Source organism: Ceratotherium simum, chromosome 37 (assembly GCF_057802395.1).
Source record: "Ceratotherium simum simum isolate JZ-2026a chromosome 37, ASM5780239v1, whole genome shotgun sequence".
In the NCBI taxonomy this organism is placed as follows: Eukaryota; Metazoa; Chordata; class Mammalia; order Perissodactyla; family Rhinocerotidae; genus Ceratotherium; species Ceratotherium simum.
The window spans coordinates 20,606,470-20,625,847 of NC_141936.1; the positions used below are offsets into that span (position 1 = coordinate 20,606,470).

General features: G+C 45.0%; 2 protein-coding genes across 4 annotated transcripts in view; one reads left to right on the plus strand and one right to left on the minus strand.

Moving 5' to 3' along the window:
* Positions 1-12,899, minus strand: part of TTLL4 (tubulin tyrosine ligase like 4) — a 35,968-nt gene extending 23,069 nt beyond the window's left edge. For all 3 annotated transcript variants that reach the window (XM_004427562.3, XM_087424810.1, XM_087424811.1), the window contains exon 1: positions 12,709-12,899. The gene's annotated coding sequence lies outside the window, so the exon portion shown is untranslated. The remainder of the gene's footprint in view (positions 1-12,708) is intronic.
* Positions 12,900-17,308: 4,409 nt separating this feature from the next.
* On the plus strand, positions 17,309-17,581 carry LOC101399386 (large ribosomal subunit protein eL37-like). Its single transcript, XM_087424825.1, has one exon. The coding sequence runs from the start codon at positions 17,335-17,337 to the stop codon at positions 17,563-17,565; it is 231 nt and encodes a 76-aa protein (XP_087280951.1). The 5' UTR covers positions 17,309-17,334; the 3' UTR covers positions 17,566-17,581.
* The last annotated feature ends 1,797 nt before the right edge of the window (positions 17,582-19,378 follow it).

Consider the following 19,378-nt stretch of genomic DNA (forward strand, 5'->3'; position numbering starts at 1 on the left):
TGAACTAGCCGCCGGGCACACTCCGCTCTAGCCTGCCAGTGAACTTGGAAACTCTGGCTGAGGAGGAGTTCAGGGAAGAAGGCAAACCCCGGACACTGGCAGATGAAGTTTAACAGAAGCACCTCTGCTGGGGCCATCAACACACAATGTGGGGCGGGGTCTCCAATTTTTATCAGGGAAATGCTGTTTAAACCTGATTCCATGGGCCGGCCCCGTGGCTTAGCGGTTAAGTGCCTGCGCTCCGCTGCCGGCGGCCCGGGTTCGGATCCCGGGTGCGCATCGAGGCACCGCTCCTCCGGCCATGCTGGGGCCGCGTCCCACATACAGCAGCTGGAGGGATGTGCAGCTATGACAGACAACTATGTACTGGGGCTTTGGGGGAAAAATAAATAAATAAAATCTTTAAAAAAAAAAAAACAACCTGATTCCATGTGAACGCCCCACTGCCCAACAAAACACAGATCCTCGCTTCGCAGTTGCTGTCAGCAGCAAGCTGAGAACCAGGCACCTAAAGAAACCTAGAGGCTGAGGAAGGACATTAGGGCTGGAGTCAAGGGAGCAAGGGGACAATGTGGGAAGCTCAAAGCTTTCTACGATGACTGTTATTCAAGGAGGGAACGTGTTATCTTGTAATCTCCTTGAAATTAGATGGGAATGTCAGATTTCAGTAAAGTCATGCTAAGAGAAGTGGGAAGAAGACTAACGAGACAAGAATGGATCAATCACCTTCCTTACTTACTTAACCTTTTAGAGTCCATTAATCTCACAGACTCAGGGGCAGGAAATAAGCTGTCCCCAATTGCACAAAGAAGACTTCAATATAAAAATATCCAGGAAGAAGGGGATACCTAGGAACACCCTCCTAGGAGGGTGTTCATGCAACACAGAAATCCCAATATGCCCTGTGCTATTAATTTCACCCTGACCTCAGCAGATCTTCATTTCTGCTCACTCACTCCATCAACAAGTCTTTGCAGCTTCAAATATATGTCCTTGAATCCACTCTTCTCCATTTCCACCGTTATTACCTTAGTCCAAGCTACCATGGTCTCTCATCTGCTGGGTTCCCTGCTTCTTCTCTTACCCCTTCTTATAATCTGGTCTCCAGACAGCAGCCATGGTGCTCTTTTTAAAATGTAGCTAGGGGCCAGCCCGGTGGCATAGGCGGTTAAGTGCGCGCACTCCGCTGCGGCGGCCCGGGGTTCGCCGGTTCAGATCCTGGGCGCACACCGACACACCGCTTGGCAAGCCATGCAGTGGCGGCGTCCCATATAAAGTGGAGGAAGATGGGCACGGATGTTAGCCCAGGGCCAGTCTTCCTCAGCAGAAAAAGAGGAGGATTGGCAGATGTTAGCTCAGGGCTGGTCTCCTCACAAAAAAAATACATAAATAAAATGTAGCTAAAAGCCATCTGATGGCTCCAAGGCCTACATGATCCAACTCCTATGTCTCTGACCTTATCCAAAGCCATTCTGCCCCCTCACCAGGCATGTTCCCACCTGTGTTCCCAGGGTCTCTGTTGTGCCCTCTGAAATACTCACATCTCTGAAGGGCCAGCTCAGTTGCCTCACTCGGTTTTCAGCTAATATCACCACCTCAGAGAAGCCTACCCTGTCTACCTTAATAGTGCCCCACTCCTAGTCATTCCCCATCACGTTACCTTGTTTTAGTCTCTGTTTCACTCCTCCACTATCTAAAATTATTATACATTAATATTCCCCTATAATTGCCTAAAGAAACAATGAAAGGATAAGCAAGAACTGATTTTTTTAAAAAAGGTTACCAATGGGGTGTGAGACTTATCTGTGTATACCTTTTACTACCATTTTAATTTCTGAGCTATACATATAAATCACCCAGTCAAAAATCATAGTAATTATAGTTTAAAATGAAAACTTCAATCATTTATGCATTCCTTTGCTATTTGTCTATCTTCTTGTTCAGAATGAAAGCTCTTTGAGAACTGCGACTCTGTTCACACAGTGTATGCCCAGCTCTGGAAATGTAATCAGGGCTCATTAAATATTTGCTGAAGAAACAAACGTACCTACAACAGGTATGACCAGTGTAGGGGAGGAAGACTATCCTCCACCCATTCTGGGTCCTTCTGGCTGGGGTATGAATTAAACCGACATGAGACAATAACAAGAGAAAAGCAAACGAAGCTTTATAACATGTATACACGGGAGAGACCCAGGAAAAACTGGGTAACTCGCGAAAATGGCGGAGGTTTTCATCTTAAACAGCATCTTCAGGTAAAGACAAAGGAGGATGTTGTGGGTAGGGGGTGTCAGCTATGGGAGATTACCAGAAAAGCACAGTAAACAAGAATAAGGTTATTATGCAGATTTAAGTCCTTGCTTCCTTCTTCCTGGTACAGAGAGGGAGATACCTTTACAGATGGAGATGTCCCTTACAAATGTAAATATCTCTTACAAAGGGTAACTTCTACTTTTCAGAGCTGCTCCCAGGTCTGCAGTTTTTAAAAGTAACCAACCCAAAATATTCCCCATGCCAAAGAGACACATTTTGGGTGGCCAATTCTGATCCCCACACCAGCAAAGCCACGAGTTGGACCTCTTCAGATTAAACAGGCGCTCCTCTCCTGCCCCATCGCCTTGTTGCTTCACTCAGCGCAGAAACTCTGCCACAGCCACACCCAACTCCTTCAATACTGTAGTGCCTTTTCCTCCTCCTGAGGCCCCTGCTAAAATCTTCCACGGCTCCTCTCTTGTCCTCTCTCCCATATCAAACCAATCTGCTCTCAACTATTATCTGCAGGAGAACAGTGACTTTTCAGACCTGACCTCGCTCAAGCTTCATGTCCTCATCACCAACTGTCTGCTCCATCTTTCCACAGGCTTCTCCAATGACTTCAACCTAGCTTGTCAAACTAGCTCTGCACTCTTGACCTTCCAATTTCTTTCAGTGGAACCTTCTTTCTCTCAGTCACCAAAGAGGGAAACTTAAGTCACTTCTGACTTCTTCCTTTCCCTTATTCTCCAAAGCCAAACCCGTCACAACACTTGAGAGATTCTTTCTCCACAGCATACTTCCTCCTCCTATTCCCACCACCACCCCGGATCTGGACTACTGCAACAGCATCTGGACAGAAGTTTGTGTCTCCGGGGTCTGCCCTTCCTAATTCCATCCTGCAGGCAACCTCTAGACTAACTCTGCTCAAATATTACTTGATGAGGTTACTCCCTTTTCAAAAATTTTCCAAGTCCCCACTAAATATCACAGCAGCCCACCAACCACCTGCATCAGAATAACCTGGGGTGCAGATTCTCCAGCCCCACCTTCAGAGAGGATTCAGTGGGTCTGGGGTAGGGACAGGAATCTGCTTTTTTTCTTGTGAGGAAGATTAGCCCTGAGCTAACCTCTGTTGCCAATCCTCCTCTTTTTGCTGAGGAAGACTGGCCCTGGGCTAACATCCGTGCCCATCTTCCTCTACTTTATATGTGGGACTCCTGTCACAGCATGGCTTGATAAGCGGTGCGTAGGTCCGCACCCAGGATCCGAACCTGCAAACTCCGGGCCGCCGAAGTGGAACACACGAACTTAACCACTACGCCACCGGGCCAGCCCCAAGAATCTGCATTTTCAACAAGCATTCCAGATGCTTCTCATGTGAATAAACAAAATCCAGATGTCTTAGCTTGAATTTGTGGGAGATCAAAATTGGCCACCCTGAAATATATCTCTTTACCTTGATTATTTTCTCTGAGGGACATTTGACCTCCCCCAAACTGCCTAAAGGAATTTAACTCTGGGTGTAGACAGACTGGCAGGGTCCTCGCTAAGCCCATTCTTAGCAAAGTTCTGTTTACCAAATATTTATATTTGTAAAGGTATCTCCCTCTGTGCAGTGGGAAGAGGGGGAGATGACTTTATCTGTGAAAACTCTTATCAGGACGGAAGAAGACTTAAATCTACATACTCTCTCTTTTTTTTTTGTAAGGAAGATCAGCCCTAAGCTAACATCCATGCTAATCCTCCTCTTTTTTTCGCTGAGGAAGACCCGCTCTGAGCTAACATCTATTGTCAATCCTCCTCCTTTTTTGTTTTCCCCAAAGCCCCAGTACATAGTTGTATGTCATAGTTGCACATCCTTCTAGTTGCTGTATGTGGGACACGGCCTCAGCATGGCCGGAGAAGCACTGCGCCGGTGCGCGCCTGGGATCCGAACCCGGGTCGCCAGCAGCGGAGCGCGCGCACTTAACCGCTAAGCCACGGGTCCAGCCCTACGTACTCTTTTTTTTTTTTTTTTTTGTGAGGAAGATCAGCCCTGAGCTAACATCCGTGCCAATCCTCCTCTTTTTGCTGAGGAAGACTGGCTCTGAGCTAACATCTATTGTCAATCCTCCTCCTTTTTTTTCCCCCCCAAAGCCCCAGTAGATAGCTGTATGTCATAGTTGCACATCCTTCTAGTTGCTTTATGTGGGACGCGGCCTCAGCGTGGCCGGACAAGCGGTGCATCAGTGCACGCCTGGGATCCGAACCCGGGCCACCAGTAGTGGAGCACGCGCACTTAACTGCTAAGCCACGGGGCCGGCCCCCTACATACTCTTGATTACTATAATTCCTGTCTCTCCGGCCACATTCTCTATAGGTGGCCCTGCAAAGCATTGTCTGACAACCGTTTACATTTCCTTCTTCATGTAAATTGTCTTCTTCCCCTCTGAAACCCCAAAACACCACCCACCCCCAGCATCCTCCTTTGTCTTTAGCTGAAGATAGTATTTAAGGTGAGAATCTCTGCCATTGTGTTGAGAAACTCAGTTTCCCTGGTTTCTCCCATGTATACACGTTATTAAACTTGGTGTTATTTTCTCCTGCTAACCTGTCTTTTTAATTATTTGGCCAGCCATAAGAACCTTGAGGGAAAGAGCGGAGGAGGATTCTCCCTCTTCCCCGACAGGTTGAAAGACCTCATAGTCTGGCTTCAGTCTTTTTCTAAGGCTTATTTCCATTTCCTTCCACCTTGAACACTGCTATACGAACTGTGCTGTCTTACACTAAACTGGAGTAAACCTTTCAAACCTGACTGCAGGCCTTTACTCCACTAAGCCTCTTCCTTCTGAATTCTTTCATATTTTATCTACCTTTTCCAGGCCTGCTCAAGCCCAGCCCTACCCATGAATATCTGCTGGGTATTTATTCCTCTAATTTGATACTTTGCAAAGCCTATCATTTACCACTGTTCTCTTTTCACACGGATATGCCTCATAAGCTCCATGATGGTTTCTATAGGGGATCCCTGTGTTATCTCTAACAGACAAATGCAGAGCTGAAACCAGCAAACAGCCATTGATGATTCAGCAGCTAGTAACTATGGGGGACCGGAATTTGCCAACTCAAAATATGTCTCTGCCTGAATGACATTTTGACCCCCACCCCTACTAACTGACCAAAGGAGTTTGGAATGGGAGGCCTGCCCCTAGAAAAGGCCATTACCATAGACATCTCCCGGTACCTGGGTGGGTCGTGCTAAGCCCATTCTTAGTTCTAGTTACCCTTTATGAGAGACATTTACATTTGTAAAGAAAGATGTAAAGACATCTCCATTTGTAAAGGCATTTTCTTCCCTGTACCAGGAAGAAGGGGGGATGGCCTTACCTAGAAACTTATCAGAATGGAAGGCGAGGACTTAAATCTGCTTGATAAACTTACCCATTGTTAACTGTGCTGTTTGGGCAATGTGCTATCTGACTGCCACTAGGTTCCTATAGATGACATCTCCCTGGAGCCTGTGTCACCATGGTAATGGGTGTTTGAGCTATTTTTTTCAGGACCTGAACCCCTTGTCCACTTCGGGCCGCATTGAGACCACCAACCCATCAACTGGGCCCTTTTGACGGCAAGAGGTTGGAACTCCACCCTCAGGGCATGCTAATGCCGCCATTCTGTGAATATGTGTCCTACGAACAGGCATGAAGCCTGACCACGCTTGCGCAGATCATCAATTCCCTCATCTCTCCTCACCCCAATCATTTCAGACCACCTTGCCCCCTTCCCCATAAATGGCCCTGAGTCCCTATTTTCGGGGAGGCGGATTTGAGACTTGTTCTCCCGTTTTCCTCACTTGGCTGCCTTGTGATTAAACCCTCTCTCCCTGCAATCTCGTTGTCCTGGTGATTGGCTTTCCGGGCGGCGGGCAAAAACGGACCTGGTGCGGTAACAGAGCTATTCTGGTAGAAGGGGGAAGATCATTGCCCTGTTTGGCCTCCTCCTAAGCAATACTGTCCAAGTCTCCTCCTCCAACAACTTCAGGGGCACTAAGCCTTCCTGGAACAAAGTTTAAAAAACAATTGATGAATAAGTTCAATGTCAGTTACAGCTCCATAAAGCCATTAAAAATGAAACCCAAAAAAAAACTGACTAAAGGGATAAGAAAGGAAGGGTAAGAACTGCAGAGCATTCTAAAGATAAACTAAACGGCCTGAAACATCCCTTCCTTCTCGCACTGCTGGCTCACCCACTCCCTAATCCTCTACCCTCTCAACAAGTACAGGACTGTTGCAACAGCATCCTGACTGATGTCCCTGGCTCCGGCCTCTCCCCTTCTAAAGTATCCAGCCTCGGGAATCTCAACAGCCTGCTTTGTCATCTTCACACAGCATCCACAAACTGCCTATCTCGTTTCACCTTCCACTTTTCGTGGGGGTAATTTTGCCTCCAGTTTCCTCCTTAAGCGAGAGTGAACGATAAGCAGCCTATTCTAGAAAATCTATAGCTGATGTCTCACACCATCAAGTCTCCAGGGGCCAGGCCCAGACCAACTTTTTACAAGGTATCTCTTTCCACAGAAAGCAACTCTTCATTACCCGCTGATTAAATCACTGTCCTATATTACAGTGTGTGACTATCGGGATCTGCCGTTTCCTCTTCCTCCTCTAAGTGTTCCCTTGGTCACCAGGGGAACTCAGCACGTCAGAAATGGTCTACAATTCACAAGGTCTCTGATGAGATTATTTTAATTGCTCAATTGTTATGTTAGAAGATAGAACTGAGTTACCTGGAACCAAACAGAATGGGGAGGAATGTAGGAATCAGGCCCATTTTCTCTTATGAGATCAATCTCAAGCTACATCTCCCTAAAGAAAGTTGGAGGAGCAATGAACTTCTTTAAAGCCCTACTGAGAAAGGAAGGTCAATGCCCCAGCCCTAGAGAGGAGGGAGGGGCAGCAGCACAGTTAGAATAGGCAGCTTTTCTAGAACACAGTTCCATAATGCAAAAGGAGTTGGCTAATCTGCGGGTAAATACAGCTTACAGTGGCTAGAGCTGAGGGAGGCAAATCCACAAATTCCGGAAAAGTGAAAACCGCTGAAGGTTTAACATAACTAGGTGACCAGCTCTCCTAAAGCCTTGACCTTTATCAGCTTCAGAAAGGAACATCCTTCCTCCTCCTCCTCAGCTAAGCTCTGGAGCAGTGACCCTCAAACAATGGTCCACAGGCCCTGAAGGAACCCTGAGAGCCTTCCAGGGGTTCTGCTGGGTGAAACTATCTTCATAACAAAACTAAGACGTGATTTGCCTTTTTTATTGTGCTGATCTTTCCACTGATGGTGCAAAAGCAATTGTAGGTCCCACTGCTGGTGCCTGAGCAGGAATGGAGACACTGGCACTAAGAGAGATCCTTCGCCACCACACAGTTCTTCACCGCACAGTGAAAGAACAGATGCCAGCCTGACTTAAGGATGTCCTTGATGACGCAGTAAAAATTGCATTAAATCTCCATCCTTGAGTACACCTGTTTAATATTCTACGTGACAAAATGATAAGTACATATAAAACATTTATGTGGCATAGAGAAGATGGGGGTTGTCTCTAAGTACAGCACTTGTGTGATTGTTTGAATTGCAAGATTTTTCTGTGGAACACCATGCGTACTTGAAAGAATGAATGAAAACACAAGCGATGGTCATTCAGACTTTGGTATCTGGCAGACATTTTCTAGAAAATGAAACAAAGTACACCTGTCACTTCAAGGAAAACAACTTGATAGTCTTTGTTGCCAACGATAAAATTGGAGCTTCCAAGAGAAAATAAGAATTTTGACAAAACTGTATCTGCCACCATGGCTTGACCATACTTACACTTCCCAATGCCTAACCGTTTTGCGAGTCTGGGGATAATGTGAATAAGATTTTTTGGATACTGTATAATAAAATGTAGCAACATTTGGAAGATCTGCATAACTCAGTGAACCAATGTTTTCCAAACACCTATCACACAATGTTACAGAATCACCCACGGGTAAAATGACCTGGTCAAGGTATGAGATCGGCCAACGGCTCTTAATGTAACAAACTATGACAAGTTCACTGATATTTCAGATCCACATTGCTACTAACCTTCACAAAACCACCCCTTGATAAGTTTGCGTAGTACCAAAGAAGAATACCCACAATTATCTGAAAAGGCAATAAAATACTCCTCCCTTGGGGCCGGCCCTGTGGCATAGCAGTTAAGTGCGCGCGTTCTGCTGCTGGCGGCCTGGGTTCCGATCCCGGGCGCGCATGGACGCACAGCTTGTCAGGCCATGCTGTGGCGGTGTCCCATGTAAAGTGGAGGAAGATCTGTACGGATGTTAGCCCAGGGCCAGTCTTCCTGAGCAAAAAGAGGACTGGCATGGATGTTAGCTCAGGGCTGATCCTCCTCACACACACAAAAAAATACTCCTCCCTTTTCCAACCAAATATCTGTGTGAGGCTGGATTTTCTTCATAATTCAACCAAAACAACACATCACAATCAGTCGAATGTAGAAGTAGATAAGAAAAGCCAGCTGTCTTCTATTAAGCCAGACGTTAAAGAGATTTGCAAAAACAAGGTCACTCTTCTCATTGGTCTTTTTTTTTTTTTTTTTTTTAAGATTTTATTTATTTATTTTTCCCCCAAAGCCCCAGTACATAGTTGTCTGTCATAGCTGCACATCCTTCTAGTTGCTGTATGTGGGACGCGGCCTCAGCATGGCTGGAAGAGTGGTGCCTCGGTGCGCACGCGGGATCCGAACCCAGGCCGCTGGCAGCGGAGCGCACGCACTTAACCGCTAAGCCACGGGGCCGGCCCTCATTGGTCTTTTTGAAACAACAGCATTTTTCATTTAAAAAATGCTACTTATGGGCCAGTCCGGTGGCGTAGCGGTTAAGTTTGCGCACTTGGCTTTGGCAGCCCAGGGTTCGCGGGTTCGGATCTCGGGCGCAGACATACACACCACTTGTCATGCCACGCTGTGGCAGCATCCCATATACAAAAGAGAGGAAGACTGGCACAGATGTTAGCTCAGGGCCAATCTTCCTCAAAAAAAAAAAAAGCTACTTATGTTAACTTGTAATGGGTTTATTATTATTTCTAAATGAATTAATAAATATTTCCATTACTAATATGGTAAATATCAAGACAGATAGACAGACATCCCAAATGAAAAAATATATTGAAGGGGCTGGCCCAGTGGCATAGTGGTTAAGTTCGCCCGCTCCACTTCCGTGGCCTGGGGTTTGTGCGTTCGGATCCCAGGTGCAAACCTGCACAGTGCTCACGAAACCATGCTGTGGCGGTGTTCCACATACAAAACAGAGGAAGACTGGCAGAGATGTTAGCTTAGGGCCAATCTTCCTCATTAAAAATATATATATATATATTGAAGACCCCAAAGAGCTTCTGAAAGGCATAAAGGAGTCCTACGACCAAAATGTATAAGAACCTCTGGTCTAGAACAGCACTGCCTGTCCAGGATATCCACAAGGTTCCTAAGGAAAAGGTCCTTTGTATTTCAGGGCCTAAGAGAAATCAGCACTCTCACAAATTAGTATTTGTTCCAAAATGCCAGCTCTGGCTTTCCAGTTCTGCCAGAAGAGAGGGTGAGAAGTTTGGGGCATTAAAGAAAATTTTTCTCTGCATTTCACTGATAGACCATAGCACCTGATCCCATGCTAAAAACCAAGGAGCCTACGATCAGACAATTCCAAGGTCATAGAAGGAATCTAGCGGGGAAGCTGAACTGAACCCTTTATCCTAAGATCAGACCCTGAAGTTAAAGCTTCATCTACGTACAGTTTTTCAGCAAATGATAACTCCTCATTTACAGATTCATTTTTGTATATGGTTATAAATCCTCTGCCCGCCTCGTTCCACCCCTTCTCCTCTCCCCACTCTTTCAGCACTGGTAATCCTCTGAGCTCGGCCTTCTCACTTTGCCTGGCACACAGTACGCACTCAATAAATGGCAGCTAAAATTCTCACCACAAACTCTCCCAGAGCAGCCGCTTCCACCTCAGCCACCTCCTACCTTCTCAACTTTCTATCATCACCCAGACCTCTGCCATGAGCTCCAGGCCTACAAAAAGACCTTCTGGGCCCTTCTACCTGGATGCGCTGCAGGGACTTCAAGTCAGCATGTCCAAAGTGTAACTCCTTCATCTTTCTCCTCAAAGCTGCCCCTCCTCCTAATAGTTCCTTCTCATCACCACACACCTGGGACTAAAGTCAGAAACCGAGGATTATTCCAGACTGCCCCTTGTCCCTCTTACCCTGCATCTACTTTGCCACCAGGTTTTGTCCAGTCTACCATCTTTAACATCTCTCTAAACCCTCTCCATTCCCACTGCAACCACCATAAAGCAATCATCAGCTCTAGCGTGGTCTCTAGTTTTCTCACTGGTTCCCCTGCCTCCAGCCTGAAACCCTTTCTATTCAACCCACATCCCAACACTACAGTCATCTCAGACCCAAACCTGATGTTATTTTCCTGCTAATTATCTTTCCATGGTTTTCCTGCAATATACTCTTCAAATGGTTTTACTGCATCCCCAAAGAAATTTTTTAAATCATGTATTCCTTGGGCATCTTAAAGCTGAATTCTAAAATTTTCATCCCAAGTTTAAGCAAGTTTATTCTTTTGTTAAGAGGAGGGAGAAAATATTAAATATTTTATAAAATGAAGTTAAGGACTAACTGCAATTGGAATAAACATTTCATGATTTGATCTGATAAAATAAGTCTTAACTATCTTACTGAATAACACACACCCAAAGGAAATCTCTTCTAAAAGTTTTTGTGCAAGTTTTAGCCAACATAGCTTAAAAAACCCATGGTCCCAAAAAACATTCCAGTCTCATTTAACTGTTGTGCTCTTCTGAATTCAGAATATTCCAACAAGGAACAAGCTTCACCCTAACAGCAATGTGTATTAGACAGGGGAAGACAGGAAGCCTTCTGGGTTTTAGAGGTAACAATCACCAAACGAGGCCTCCCTGAAATCACTATTTCCAAAATATTCCATTTGGCAACCTGAGGTTTTTACACTCAGGAGAAAACACTTACAGTAAAATTTGGGAAGCGTTTTTTGTCAGGTCAGTTTTAGAAGAGTTCATTTGTAAGCTGAGGATCTAGAAACTGATTCTTCTAAAGGTACATGTGCAGGTCTTGGTCCCAGGTCACCCCGCTTGAAAACCCTCTTCTGGAGGATACAGTTCTAACTCTTTAGCAAAGCATCCAAAGCCCTTTGTGATCTAACCCCTATTCATTCCCCTCTTCCTATTTGTCACTGGATGGCTCCCTCCAAACCCAGCTCAGGTCTGTCAAACTGTTCTCTTTTCGGGCCTTGCTGTATCTTTTCTAAAGCTACTTTGTTATCTGGAGCGTCCTCTCACCTCTTTATTCCCAGAAAACACTTGATAATTTTTCAAGGTTCCATTCCGTCCAATCAATAAGCAGCCAGTAACTTTCTAGGCACCAAGAGGATGGTTTTTATGCAAACAGTGTCTCAGTATTTATTGCAAGAAATGAAGGATGGGATGAAACACTGTCCCAAAGGGTCCCCCAGCTACTCGTTGATTGGCTACACCAACAGATGCTGAAGCTAAGGAAGATGTGATCTGCAGCATTTGGGAGAGCAGAAATGACTCCATAAAGGATTAAAAATTTTCCAGATCCAGAATGGGAATTTGAAGACCAGGGAATGAGGATAATAGTTTTCCAAGTAAATCGGGGTTAAACATCTTTCTAATCTTCTATCAGAGCACACACCACACAGTATGACAAATGCTTGTTTACTTGATTAAAACCTCCCCTAGATACAAGCTCCAGAGAACACGCCTATCTTGTTCACCACTGTATCCCTCCAGCGCCTTCCATAGTGCCCTGGCTCGTTAACCATTTATCGATGTTGATTAAAAATTATTGAATGATTAAATGAAGGAACGGATGGATGAGTAAATGAAGAGTTAAATTCCACAGGATCTCAGACCTTGTTTGAATCTCTATAGTTTAGGAAAGTGTTTATAGATACTGTGATGGGGAAGTAAAAAAGTAGATATCCATGTTAAATTCAGCCATGAAGCCTCAAGCTTGGGCTCACACCCAAGCGAGGCGAGTTTAAAGCGCAGCGCGGCGGGAAAGAGGCGGCACGGAGGCCCAGGGCGCGGGGATGCTGCAGGGTCCGGGCACCAGGGGCGGGCCGGCTAAATTCACGGGGCGTGGCCGAGGAGGAGAAGGAGCCGAGGAGGCGCCAAGTCCCGGCCAGGTAGAAGGCCGCGGCCCCCTGGCCCCCAGGGGACAGCGTGTTGGCGGACAGGAAGCGGGGCTGCGGCGGGAGCGTCCGGGGGGCTGGGGACACGCGCGAAAGGACTCGGGCGGAGGGAGGGGCGGGACAGTCGGGCCGGCAGAGGGTCGTTCCTCCAGCTCCGCGGCCACACTCACCTAACAGACCCAGCTTCGCCCGGCTCGGCGCCGGCTCCGCGCTGCTTCCTCCCTTGGCCTAATGGGCGAGCGGGCGGCCTCAAGCGCCCCTAGCAACCACGCACCGCCACGCGACCCGCGCTCCCAGCCGCCGGCGCCGCTGTCGCCTGCCACGCACTGCGCGCGCCCCCAGCGGACGGACCGAGGGCCTGGAAGGGGCGGGAGGGAGGCAGGCGCGCGCAATCTCGAGAGTTGTGGGGCCTGGGAGGGCAGGCCGTCAGCCGCCTCGCGCACGCGCAGTCGCTTAAGGGTGGGTGGGACTCGGAGAGCGGAATTCTGGGAGATGTAGTCCCGAGGTTAAATCCCTGACAGGCTCTGTTCAGGGACTCCAGGACTTTTTCTACTCTGATTCCACCTGACACCGATGAACTCTTTCTTTGGCCGTGCCTTAATTCGCTCCTCTGAAATCAAAGAGCTCAGCCTTTGTTCAAGAGTTTTCTTACTAATTCTTTCCAGTAAAAGCCTTTGAGTTTGACCTCAGGAAAGAGGAGATCGCCAGGTGTGCAGTGCTTCCCTCCCACCCACCTTCCTCTAACCCCCACCCTCCCAACAGGGTACAACTACAACCACCTGCTTTATGGGCTTCACGTGTGACCTTTAGGAAACACTGACCCAATTCATCATCTCCCCAGGCAAGACAGACCGTGTCCCCTCAGTGTCAGACGTCCCTAGACCTAATGGAGATCTAAAGAGAGCTGGAGGGTGAAAAGATGTTTTCTAAACAGCCGGCTACAGAAATAAAGGGGACAAGAAAAGATGAAACTAACCTAATGAAAATAATCTGGGCCAAAGTAGGGATGCTAAATAAATGTTTTAGGCAACAGTCATTGATGGATGTTAAAACCATTAGAGGATTGACGGGGGAATTCTGCACTGGAAGGATGTCTGCCATCACCTGGATATTTTAATCAATCTTAGATCATGAAACGTGCGACAGCTATAAATTATGTCTCCCGTTAGGATGCTATTTGAACTGCACAGTAATATTTAGAAGTGTATTTTTGTCAAAAAATAAAAAGTTTACTCTGAATCTGGGCCGGCCCTGTGGCTTGGTGGTTAAGTGCGCGCGCTGCGATGCTGGCGGCCCGGGTTCGGATCCCGGGTGCGCATCGAGGCACCACTTCTCTGTCCATCCTGAGGCCGAGTCCCACATACAGCAACTAGAAGGGTGTGCAGCTATGACATACAACTATCTACTGGGGCTTTGGGGGCAAAAAATAAAATAAATAAAATCTTTAAAAAAAAAAAAAAAGTTTACTCTGAATCTAATCAAGCTTTTGGCTCCAACTTCCAGTCTATAGGAAATAGAGGGAAACAATTAAATAATACCACCAGAAAGCAATCAGACAAACCAAATGTGGGCCAATTTGCAGATGAATGACCTCTTTCTTTAACAATTTTAGAGGATAAAAAAAGAGTGAAGTGTTCTAGATTATAAGAGACTTAAGAGACCAAATCAAATGTAATGAGTGGACCTTGTTTGGATCCTGATTCAAACCAACCAACTGTAAAAAGATATTTTTGAGACAATGGAGAAATCTGAATACAGACTGGGACATTAAGAACATAGACAATGTTAAGAAACCATTATTAATTTTGTTAATTATTGTAGTCGACTGAATGGGGCCCCCCACCAAAAAAAAAAACCATATCCACATCCTAACTCCAGGAACCTGCAAATATTACTTTATATGGCAAATGATGTGATTAAATATTTTGAGAGGATTAGGAATTTTCCTGGATTATTTGGGTGGGCCATGAATCCAATGACAAGTGTCCTCAGGGAGGCAGAGGGAGACGTGACAGGCACAGAAGACTCAGCAAAGAGGAGGCAGTGTGATCAAGAAGGCAGAGATTAGGGGCCAGCCTGGTGACGCAGCGGTTAAGTGTGCGCACTCCGCTTCGGCAGCCCCGGGGTTCGCAGGTTCGGATCCGGGGTGCGCACTGACGCACCGCTTGTCAAGCCATGCTGTGGCGGCGTCCCACATAAAGTAGAGGAAGATGGGCATGGATGTTAGCCCAGGGCCAATATTCCTCAGCAAAAAAAAAAGAGGAAGATTGGCATTGGATGTTAGCTCAGGGCTGATCTTCCTCACACACACACAAAAAAATAGAAGGCAGAGATTGGAGTGATATGGATCCCAGCCAAGGAATGCCTGGGATGTTCCTTCCAGAAGGTGGAAGAAGCAAGGAATGATTCTCCTCTACAGCCTTCTGAGGGAATGGGGTCCTTCAGACAGCCTGATTTCAGACTTCTGGCCTCCAGAACTGTGAGAGAATAAACTTCTGTTGTTTTAAGCCACTAAGTTTATGGTAATTTGTTGGGGCAGCCACAGGCTATTTTGACATTTTAGTTATTTAAGAAAATACCCTCATTTTTTACACACATACAGATGTTTTTTGGAATTAAATGACATGATGCCAGGGATTTAGTTTTGCTTTAAAATACTACAGCAAACACCCCAGTAGCAATGACCACACCTAGCACCCAGGGCTTAGTTTCTAATACCATTCTCCATTAAAAGGAACCAGGGCTCCTTGGAGAAATGGCTGATTCTAGGACTAGGACAGGAAATATACAAGATGAGCCAAAGTATCTTGCAGTACCAGAAATAAAGCAACTGTTCTAAAAAAAAAACTAAACAAAACATAACCCATATTGGTGAGAGTATGTCACAGGAGCTAACCGAAAGAACTCCCAGTGAACAAAGCTGGAACAATCTGAACGACAAAATTAAATAAAGTAGTTATAAAGTGGTTTATAACCCAAAGTATAAAACAAATATCCATGGGTCCCTGGTATAAATAAATGGTTGAATGTGTTCATAAATGTGGTAGAGACAACTCTCCTGTGCAGAAGAATTCCAAATAAATTATGTAGATACTCTGCCCTAAAGGAGGGGAGCATAACCCCCAATTCCTTAAGTGTGGGCTGTGCAGAGTGACTTCTTTCCCAAGAGCACAGTATGGAAAGGGGGGTGGGATAAGGCAAAAGGAGTAACAGAAGAAAAACTTGGCAAACACTACTTCATCTTGGTGATCAAGGTCAACATCAACAGTCATAAGTCATGTAGATAGTAATGTACCCTTGATATGTGATGAAAATGGCCCTTTACTTTTGTGATCTTCCTCCCCGAAACCCATTAGTCCAGTCTAATCATGAGAAACATCAGACAAATTCCAATAGAAGGGCATCCTACAAAATACCTGGCCAGTACTTCTCAAAATTGTGAAGGGCGTCAAAAACAAGAAACTTCTGAGAAACTGTTACAGCCAGAGGAGTGTAAGGAGACAACTAAATGTAATGTGTAATGAGATCTTAGAACAGAAAAAGGACATCAGGTAAAAACTAAGGCAATCTGAATAAAATACAGGCTTTAGTTTAATAATATTATCCATATTGGTTCATTAAGTGTAACAAATGTATCATAATAATGTAAGATGTTAATGATAGGGAAACTGTGTAGGCGTGGGGTATAATATATGAACTCTCTGTGCTATCTGCTCAATTTTTCTGTAAATCTAAAACTGTTCTAAAATATATAGTCTAGGGCCGGCTCCGTGGCTTAGCGGTTAAGTGTGCGCGCTCTGATGCTGGCGGCCCGGGTTCGGATCCCGGGAGCGCCCCGAGGCACCACTTCTCCATCCAACGTGAGGCCGAGTCCCACGTACAGCAACTAGAAGGATGTGAACCTATGACATACAACTATCTACTGGGGCTTTGGGGGGAAAAAACTGAATAAATAAAATCTTATTAAAATATATAGTCTATTTAAAAAAAAATACAACAAAACCTACAGCAACAGAGATCTTCCCAGCCCACCTTAACCAAGTGATCAGAGGTAACTTCACCAATAATGGGAAAAAGCACCATCATCAGCCTCCAGAGATGATGTACTAAGAAGACATATCATCACTTATATACTATTTCTGCTAAAGATGTATAACCTGAATCAAATCACAAAGAAACATCAGATATACTCAAATTGGCCTGTACTCTTCAAAATGTCAATCAGTGTCATACAAGACAAAGAAAGGATGAGGAATGATTCTAGATTAGAGGCTAAAGAGACATCACAACCAAACACAAAGCATGATTTTGGGTTGGATCCTGGACCAGAAAAAAAAATTGATATAAAAACATTATTGGAACAATTGGCAATATTGGAATATGGGCTGTAGATTAGTTAATAGTATTATATCCATGTTAAATTTCCTGATTTTGTTAATTATACTGTGGTTATATAAGTCAATATCCTTGATCTTAAGAAATTCCCACTTAAGTATTTAAAGGTAAAAGGGCATGATATTTACAACTTACTCTCAAATGGTTCAGAAAAATACGGTAAAACTAATTGTGGTAAAATGTTAACAGTTACTGAATCTGGGTGAGGAGTATATGGGAGTTCTTTGTACTATTCTTCTTACAACTTTTCTTTAAATTTTAAATTATTTCAAAATAGAATGCTTTGTTAAACTATAGCAATGACAAAATTTAAAAACGAATAGGTAGCACTTCCCGTCTCTTTGGCCTTGGCTGCAGAAGTGAGATGCAAAGGGAACCTTGTCATTTGGAAAGCGTCTAAGATGCACACATTGTGCCACCACTGTGGCCCTAAGACCTGCCACCTTCAGAAGTCAACCTGTGACAAATGTGGCTACCCTGCCAAGAGGAAGAGAAAGTGTAACTGGAGTGTCAAGGCTCAAGGACGGCATACCATCAGTTCCGGTCGAATGTATACCAGATTCAGATATGGATTCCGTGAAGGAACACCTAAACCCAAGGGGGCAGCTGTTGCAGGATCCAGTTCATCTTAAGGATTTCAATGCTTAGCCACGCAATAAATGCTCTGGTTTAAAAAAAAAAAAAGAATAGGTAGAACCAGTGTGGCAAAATGTTGATAACAGCTAAGTCCATGGTCTCAGGGTATGGGGGTTTATTATGCCATTCTCTCTACTTTTATATGTTTGAACATTTTAAGCTCCCTCTCCCCCCAAAAAGTATACATATATGCTCATACACATGCAAAACCAAACACAGGCACAAATCCTCCAACTTTCCAGACATTCTCTGAATTCCAGACACTACTCAGACCGTTCACTTCAAATCCTCTCAGCACTTTGTACAATGTGCTAGATGTAAAATTGCTTACATATTTCTAATCATTTAGATTGTATGCTCCCAAGGATAGGAACACGTTTTCTTATTATGCTTCCTCATAAAATGATTCATTTTAGGTTTTATGCAATAGCCTAGAAGTTTGGATGTATATTTCATTTCTCTGCATCAAATTGTTTATGTCCCAGATAAGCATGGTATTTCAAGCTATTATTTAACCAATTGTTTTAAAAAAATAATTCTGTCATAAGGTAATTCTCCCTAGATCATATTTTAGAAAAAAAATCCATATTTTAAAATACAATACTGTATTTCCCTAAATTCAGACAAGTCTTAGTGAAGTACTGTGGTTTTGTTAAAAACAAAAACAGAAGTTCTGATCTGTTAGAGATATATGTGGGTACTTCTGGGTAACATTCTGTGTCGCCCAGGATTTGTTTTAAAATACCTGAGTAAAAAAAGGATATGGTAGCTGATGAAGCTGTGATGGGCTTCACTGAACTAAGCTCTCTACTTTCGTGTATGTTTGAAAATTTCCAACTAATAGACTTAACATGTTTAAAACTGAACTCGATGGGCCAGCCCCGTGGCTTAGCGGTTAGGTGCACACGCTCCGCTGCTGGCGGCCCGGGGTTCAGATCCCAGGCACGCACCGACGCACCGCTTCTCCGGCCATGCTGAGGCCGCGTCCCACATACAGCAACTAGAAAGATGTGTAGCAGTGACATACAACTATCTACTGGGCCTTTGGGGGAAAAAAAATAAATTAAAAAAAAAAATTTTTAACTGAACTCGAATTTTCCCACGCACTACCTCTCCACTATTAGCCTTCCCCATTTCTGTTGATGGCAATTCCATCCTTCCAATTGCTCAGGCCAAAAACCTTGGAGTCATCCCTGTCTGCCTTCTTTTGTTCACACCCCCACATCCAATCACTCAAGAAATCTTATTCGCTCCATGTTCAAAATATATTCAAAATCGGACTACTTTTCACCACTCCACTGGTACCACCCCAGTCCAGGATACCATTCTCTCTCACCTGGATTATTACAATAGCCTCCTAACCACTCACCCTGCCTCCCATCATCCTCCACTCCTCATGGTCTATTCACACCACCAGAGGGAAGAGTAATTTTTTAGAACATAAAGTAGATCACATCATTCACTATTCAAAACTCTCCAGTAGATCCCTACTTTATTCAGAGTACAAGGTCTGGCAGGCCTACAACATCTGGTCCCCATTACCTTCCTGTCCTCATTTCCTACTCTTCTCCCCCTTCTTCACTCCCTCCATCCACACTGGCCTCCTCATGGCTCCTCAAGGATGCCAGGCACGCTTCCATCTCAGGGCCTTTGAAGTGATCATCTCTGCGTAGGCTTTCGCTCAGATAGCTGCACTGCTCATTCCCTCGTCTCCTTCAAGCCTTTGCTCAAATGCCACCTTCTCAGTGAGGCCTACCCCGACCATCCAACTCAGCAACCTCATCCCCCTTTCTCTTTATTTTTCTCCAC